This window comes from Lates calcarifer, linkage group LG1 (assembly GCF_001640805.2).
Source record: "Lates calcarifer isolate ASB-BC8 linkage group LG1, TLL_Latcal_v3, whole genome shotgun sequence".
In the NCBI taxonomy this organism is placed as follows: domain Eukaryota; kingdom Metazoa; phylum Chordata; class Actinopteri; family Centropomidae; genus Lates; species Lates calcarifer.
Window position 1 is genome coordinate 1,694,153 of NC_066833.1, and position 8,069 is coordinate 1,702,221.

Here is an 8,069-nt window from a genome sequence, read left to right on the forward strand (position 1 = left end):
TCAATCTCTTCTCTGCCTCCTTCTTTCTGATGATATAGTTACTCCAGATGGCATTGCTTTGGCCTCCAACTTCACCATAACAAATCTAACTTTATGTCCTTTAACTTTCAACAGTCAATTCAGTTTTTTAGTTGATCTCACCTCCAGTTAAAAACTGTTTTGAAGATGGTACTCACAGTAAATGTCTTTGTCCTCAGTATTCTTGTAACATGCAAACTGTGTTTTATTTGTCTGTCATACTTGGAACTCATTTACAAAACAAAGGCTCCTTAACCTTGAATTTATCGCTCTTGTCCTTTATCTTGATGCTAAACTCTTGTATGCAAAACAAATGGATAAGGACAATACTAGAGAGGACAGAGATGTCCAACAGAAATAGGATCAGACAGGCTGATTATTTATTTCTGAATCATTTTCAGCCCTAAAAAGTACCAGTTCCTGTACCTACAGTCTGCCAGTAACAGTGCTCCACTGTGCAGTAGTTTTCTGATCCAGATCAAGGATCTGATCAGAGACTGACCAGAGGCTTCCCTTACCACTGGTGTCCACTGGCGGGTTCTTACGTTGCTTTGAACATGGCCCACTCTGACTCAATGTCCCCAGCCTCCCTTGGGATACACGAAAAGTTCCTCCGGAGGTGGGAATTGAAGACCTCCTGGACAGAGGAACTTGGCCTGTACCTTACCATGGAATACAAATACAATGAAATACAAAATATTGCTAAAGATTAAATCAATAGTTTCCAACCTCATTTGTGTGACTTCATATAAACTCTTGTGTTTGTGTCTCCTCGTCATGTTTCAGTCTGAGTTGTTTTCAGAGACATGTCTCCCTAACTCTTTTTTTCACTGTGGCACAAACTAAAAAAGTTGGTAAGAAAAGTACATAGTAACCATAGCTGTCAGAAGATTTCCCTCCTTATTATATTTATTCATTTTTATTTTTATAATTTTCATATTACTTGAAAGTATTGTGAATTTATCTGACTGAACATCCTCATTCTTCACCAACATGAACCTGATTCCGTTCTAGTTCCTGCACCTGAATTTGAACTAGTCAGAGCATTCTGACCAAAAATACGTTGGTTAGGAACCTCGAAAAGTCAGTTCCCAGCTGGAACCTGAAAAATAGCAGATTTTCAAGTGAGAACTGTGATGACATCAGTGGGTGTGTCCTATTCTACAGGTTGGACAGAGGAGAAGCAGAAGGTTTATGAGTTGCCTCCACCAACCAGTTCTGTTGCAGGTCATTAGTGTGTGAGGTCTTGAGTTATCACAGTGACCTTTGACATTTGACCACCAAAATCTAATCAGTTCACCCTTACATGCATGTGAATGTTTTGTTTTTTTTTTGTTTGTTTTTTTTACCAAAAATGAAGAAGGTCACTCAAGATGTTACTGAGATATTGTGTCCACAAGAATGGGACAGATGACATGATAGTCCCTCCACGGCTGTACAACATCCTCCATTAATAACACATCACTGATCACACTAGCTCTGGTCTGAACTGGTGGAAACGTGAGCTGGTTCTCTGGATAGAACCAAGGTTCCAAGAATCTTGAACAGAAACAGCTCAAGAACTAATCTGATGAAAAATAAATAACTGTGTTTTGAATGTCAGATCTGAGGTCAAGCCCATTCTTTAAAATAAACATGATCAAAACAAGACATAAAACCAAGAAAACTGTGAACAAATCAGTTTATTTCAGTTCAAATGTGAAAATCATCTCATCATGAAATAGTATTTTTTATTCTCTAGGTGAAAGAATACATACATCAAAAATAGTCAATATTTTCTTATGGCAGAGAGAAAGACAGACCGTGGTATTATATATAAAACACAGTTAATAAAGCCCCTCAGACACAACAGACAGACAGACAGCTGCAGGACTGGCTTCATGTTACTCTGCTCAGTCAGCTCAGGAGGCCTGTATTTAAACTTTGTGTAAACCCTCAGCTGTGTTCCTGCTGGAGTTCAGTGTGCCAAGCCGCAAATCCTCCAATGACCTTCTCCAATGAACTGAATGAAACATTTCTGAATAATCTGAGCTGACTGAGATGAGAGTGAACTGACCTCAGTCCTGCTGAACCCTGGTGACAACAGAAATGTTTGAACCTAGTTTAGTTTAAACACCGATGTGCTAAGAGAAACCTTTACAAACAGTTTTAACAGTGCAGTAACGCCACTCTGTCATGACTAAATATCAACCTTGTCAGGTAAATGACACACAGATACTACTGACCTAAGATCAGTGCTCATAACAAAACCATTTCTCATGTATTACCTTTCAATTAACGGAATCGACCTAAACACTGCACGACTGAAAACTCATTTTCTCAGTTAACGTCTTACAAGAGCGACGGGCTCCTGCATGAATTCTCAATTCTCAAAGTTGGAACAGTTTTTGTGAGAGATTTTTGTATTTTTTGGTTTCAACTAAGGTTGTCTTAGTAGTTTGATGCAGCCCGGGATTCAACTGAATACAAATTCCTGTATTTCTAACAGTTTAGCCATTTGAACAATGTACAATCAATAATTCTAACAACCTATAAAAACACAATAATCAATTCTTAACATCTAACAGCTAAGGGTGTTTTTAACTTTGATTGTTGCTTATTTAATCATAAACATAATTTTTTGCTCACGTCTAAATATGATACTACATCCAGCAGTCATATTTATTCCATTGCTTCATATTTACTGCATAGACATGACAGTGGCATTGTCTGACAATCTTGTAGTAAAGATTCTTAAATATCTAGACAGAAAACTTAAGCCCTTTTTCCACCAGTGGAAGCACAATATCCAACTCAGTGTAAAACAGGCAGAAAATAAAATGAACACTGATATCAGGGTTTAGTATCTGTAGTTATTCTGTCCACCCGTAGTATTCGTGCATCCTTAACTCCTGCTGTTGAAATCCAAGAGTTTGCTAACAAAATGCGGCTAATAGCAGCAGTGTATCTAGAAGTATCAGAGGATATTCAGAGGGATGACATTAATAAAAAGCAGTGGATCAGATGCCAGTGAAAGCAAAGAAAACAATATATAATGTTCTAACCAACTGTTCCTGTGGAGCTGTTTCAAAGTGATTGTTACTTGAATTAATATATCTTTTAAAATTATCATCAACCTTAAACATTAGTTCATAATGCAAACCCAATATGGGTAAATTCAAAGCGAAGATATTGTTTTTATTGTCTTTAATATGTTCTCACACACTCACTCACACACTCAAACATAAAATAGCAACCTGCTTTCAGACCGCATCACACTAGTTCTCAGCAGAGCTGCCACTCAGCAAATCTCAGGAAAAATAATACTATTAAAAAAACAAAACAAACAAAAAAAAAACATAAGGAGTCCTCAGACAGTGCAGGGTGGGAAAGTTTTATAACTGTAACTGAATGACCATTTGTTAAACCCTGCCCTCTTTAGTTACTGTTGCTATGGCTGTCAATCTTTCTGCTCTCGTATTTTGCAGTTTATAATGCTAACAGTGGCAGATCAGCCACCAAATTCAATTTTCTCCTTTTTTATTGCAGATTTAAGTAGAAGCTAGTTAGTCCTACTGTTATAAGTATAATGACAAATGTGTTTAGTAAACATAACACTATCTTGGCTAGTTCTGGCTGGAGTTGCTGGAGTGAAAATCCAGATCACAGATCCAATAAAGAGCAGAACTGAGCTGCTAACGTTAGCTCAAACTCTGATAGCATTCAGTGAGGAAATAATAAAACAGTAAATGTGTCAGTCATAACCAGCCCCCAAAACCTATGTTGTTAGCCAACAGTAGGCTAACTCTTGGCCTTGGAGACAAGACATTTGGTTATGACAGCAGGTAGTAAGCTAGTTAGCTGGGCATGCTAACAACTGCAGTTTACAGTGCACACTGTTCTTTTGGGTTTTTGGTCTTGAAAAACACTAAAATCTTAGATGTCCACCATTTCAACACGCCGAGAAACCCAAGACACTGTTGCTACAGTTTGTTTTGTTTCACCAAATTTTCAAAACCGAAAACAGTTAGCTTACTATGATATATGACAAAGAAGAGGATATTTGGCACTGATTTGTGATTTTTGCTTGCGGCACTTATTCGGTTGTTGAAATAGTTGCTGATTGTTTCAGCTCCTGATTGGACAATCGCTCTTCAGGGGCAGGGTTTAGCAAACCAGACATCATTTTCTGAACAAAAAACAAACTTTGACAAACATTTTCCTGATGATGTTGAAATGAGCTGGACCCACTGTTGTTAATTAATCACTCACCATCACTGTTTTGTAGGCAATACCAAAAAATACTGAAAAAACCCACCAGCATCCCAAAGCAGAACAAAACACATTTAAACTAGCTTCCCCCCACACACAAAGCATAAAGGTAACTATAACTGTAACACTCCAGCCCACATCAGAGCAAACTAAACCATCTCTATCCAAAAACAGACCTGAATGCATCCACCTCCATTTCACTTATTGCTGACTGTACATTATCAAATTTCATATTGCTGCATTATTGCTGACCGTCTGATACATTATCACAAATGGCAAATAAACACAATGATTCATCCACAGGTTCACCACCTCAAAATTCCACGTATTTGCTGATGATGGTTGACTCTTCTGCTCCGTCTCTTGTTCAGCTGATACTGTGTGATTTTTAAATAGCTGTTTATTTCTTTTTTCATTATTATTTATCATGGACCTTGGAAAGACTAGAAATGCCCAAACTGATCTCAGCTCAGACTGTCTGAGAAGTCAGTCTGAGGTCCAGGACATAAAGACTCCCCCAGGTCCACGTCCTTTATAAACCCAGAGTAGCAACACTTTACTGTCGTGTACAGATTCTTTTAGCATGATGATGTTGATCAGATGAGAGAAGTTGTGAGACAGGTTGGAAATTGCTCGAGTTTATCAGCAGTTCTGGACTTTGAGGGCAACAAACACCCACAGCTCATTAATCATTTAGGGTTTGGACCAAAAAAAAAACAAAAAGTGCAAATTAAATATCAGGCCAAGCTCCACAAGCTCTGGTACAGACGTGAACCTTGTGTCTTCAGAGAAATGACACTGTTGCCTGATGCATGCTGGATTATCACAGTCTAGATCTAGTTCCACCAGCAAGCACCTCCAAAGCTCAATGACTGATTACAGAAGTGTAAAAATGCCAATTTTTGTATTTTCATTTCCAAGTTTCTCTATGAGTAGTTAAGTACATAACCCTCTGTAAAAAGTGTTGACGGCTGTTTTTACACTTGGGCTTTGTTCAATGTAACGAGATCTAACATGTTGATGAGTGAGCTTTAGAGGAGCAGGTCGTTTCCTTTGGACAGAACCAGGCTGACTGTTTCCAGTCTTCATGCTAACTTAATGTTGTAGTGTCATATTTAACTGACAGACACAGGAGTGGCTTTAAAATCTAAAATAAAAAGAGCTACTGGAGGAGTTCATCTGTGACCAGTGTACAGCAGGTGGAGCTTCTCTTTTGGCACAAACACAACATGACTAGACAAAAAACAGAAACCTTATTAAAACTTAGACCAGTACCATTATCTACCACTCGACAGTGAATACAGTGAAGTTCTCTAAACGGCCGTTTACCCTGATTTTTCTCTCCTGGACTTTCTTTCTGTTCGAACACAGGGGCGTTCCTCAGAGTCTGACCTCTAGGCGTCAGTGTTGCCGTTCTCCTCCGGCTGCAGCTGCTCCTTCTCTGTGCAGTCCTCCTGCGGGGGGCGCACTCTCTTAAAGAAACCCAACTGAGGAAGAGGATGAGAAGAAGAAGGAGGAGGAGGAGTAGGGAGAGAATTACAATAACATGTTTAGTCATAAACTTCTACCTCTTGCTCAGAACCAGTCTCACATGATGACCTGCTGAAGATTTCACCTCAAAATCTGGCTCAGTACTTTTTAACCTGTTTTAAATGAAACCTCTGGGTTTAATCTTCAAACATGTGTCTGGATGAACTGTGGTAACAGTTGTGGAGCAACTTACCTGCCAAGTACCTGAGAAACTGTGAGCAGGTGTACAGAGGAGAACTGGTGGTGGAGCTGGTTTAAGGGCAAATGGGGGATCACAGCAAATACTGATCTGATTTAGGTTCTTTTCTCTCTCGACATCCTCGCTTTACCTTTAGTGCCTAAAACGTTTGAGCTCTGTAGATGTGGATGAAACACTATTCTAAACCAGTGTTCTTCTGACTTCTCAACTGGAACGCCGTCAACTCAGAGACGACGTCACTCCCAGTTCTGACCTCTGACCTCCGAAAGCACCATAACAGAACAGAACTAGGATTACTGCTTTGACGTCTGTCCCCCATGAACCCAGTATGTGTCCGTGTTTGTCTCTCACCTTGTACATGATGAAGATGAGCAGCGCCAGCAGCAGCAGTCCGGCCAGTACAGCCAGAGCCACCACCCAGCCTGGCACCGGCTGAGGAGCGTCTGCCACCCACAACACCGACACACTCACCTGAAAACACACAGACAGACACACACACACACACATTTATACACTGACACGTTTCACACCTCTGATGACAGACATTAATGAGGAGACACAGCAGTGAAGGAGACATCTTAACCTGCCTCATTCACCTACACTTTGTTTTGTTATCCATGTTTTTTTTGTTTGCTTTTTTAGTGAATGTGTTATTGCGTGTGTTATTATGTGTGTTGTTGTGTGTGTTATTGTGTGTTATTGTGTGTTATTATGTGTGTTGTTGTGTGTGTTATTGTGTGTTGTTGTGTGTGTTATTGTGTGTTATTGTGTGTTATTGTGTGTTATTATGTGTGTTATTGTGTGTGTTATTATGTGTGTTGTTGTGTGTGTTATTGTGTGTTATTGTGTGTTATTGCGTGTGTTATTGTGTGTTATTATGTGTGTTATTGTGTGTGTTATTGTGTGTGTTGTTGTGTGTGTTGTTGTGTGTTGTTGTGTGTTATTGTGTGTTGTTGTGTGTTATTGTGTGTTATTGTGTGTGTTGTTGTGTGTGTTGTTGTGTGTGTTGTTGTGTGTTATTGTGTGTTATTGTGTGTTGTTGTGTGTGTTATTGTGTGTTATTGTGTGTTGTTGTGTGTTGTTGTGTGTTATTGTGTGTTGTTGTGTGTTGTTGTGTGTTATTGTGTGTGTTATTGTGTGTGTTATTGTGTGTTGTTGTGTGTGTTATTGTGTGTGTTATTGTGTGTGTTATTGTGTGTTGTTGTGTGTGTTATTGTGTGTTATTGTGTGTTATTGTGTGTGTTATTGCGTGTATTGTGTGTGTGTGTGTTGTTGTGTGTGTTGTTGTGTGTGTTATTGTGTGTGTGTTGTTGTGTGTGTTGTTGTGTGTTATTGTGTGTTATTGTGTGTTATTGTGTGTGTTATTGTGTGTTGTTGTGTGTGTGTTGTTGTGTGTTATTGTGTGTTATTGTGTGTTATTGTGTGTGTTGTTGTGTGTTATTGTGTGTTGTTGTTGTGTGTGTTGTTGTGTGTGTTGTTGTGTGTTATTGTGTGTGTTATTGTGTGTGTTATTGTGTGTTGTTGTGTGTGTTATTGGTGTGTGTTATTGTGTGTGTTATTGTGTGTTATTGTGTGTTATTGTGTGTTGTTGCGTGTGTTGTTGCGTGTGTTATTGTGTGTGTTATTGTGTGTGTTGTTGTGTGTGTTGTTGTGTGTGTGTTGTTGTGTGTGTTATTGTGTGTTATTGGTGTGTTATTGTGTGTTATTGCGTGTGTGTTATTGGCGTGTGTTATTGTGTGTGTGTTATGTGTGTGGTGTTATTTATTGTGTGTTATTGCGTGTGTTGTTGGCGTGTGTTGTTGGTGTGTGTTGTGTGTTGTTGTGTGTGTTATTGTGTGTGTTATTGTGTGTTGTTGTGTGTGTTTTGTGTGTTTTGTGTGTTATTGTGTGTGTTATTGTGTGTTGTTGTGTGTTGTTGTGTGTGTTATTGTGTGTTATTGTGTGTTGTTATTGTGTGTTGTTGTGTGTGTTATGTGTGTGTTATTGTGTGTTGTTGTGTTGTTGTTGTGTGTTATTGTGTGTTATTGTGTGTTTGTTGTGTGTTATTGTGTGTTGTTGTGTGTTGTTGTGT

General features: G+C 39.0%; 1 protein-coding gene across 2 annotated transcripts in view; it reads right to left on the reverse strand.

Moving 5' to 3' along the window:
- Positions 1-1,685: 1,685 nt before the first annotated feature.
- itgav (integrin, alpha V) overlaps positions 1,686-8,069 on the reverse strand; it is a 45,842-nt gene continuing 39,458 nt past the window's right edge. For both annotated transcript variants that reach the window (XM_018674186.2, XM_018674185.2), the window contains exons 31-32: positions 6,350-6,469; positions 1,686-5,756 (exon numbers count right to left, since the gene is read on the reverse strand). In XM_018674186.2, the coding sequence (XP_018529702.1) occupies positions 5,664-5,756; positions 6,350-6,469 (213 nt within the window). In that variant the 3' untranslated portion in view covers positions 1,686-5,663. The remainder of the gene's footprint in view (positions 5,757-6,349; positions 6,470-8,069) is intronic.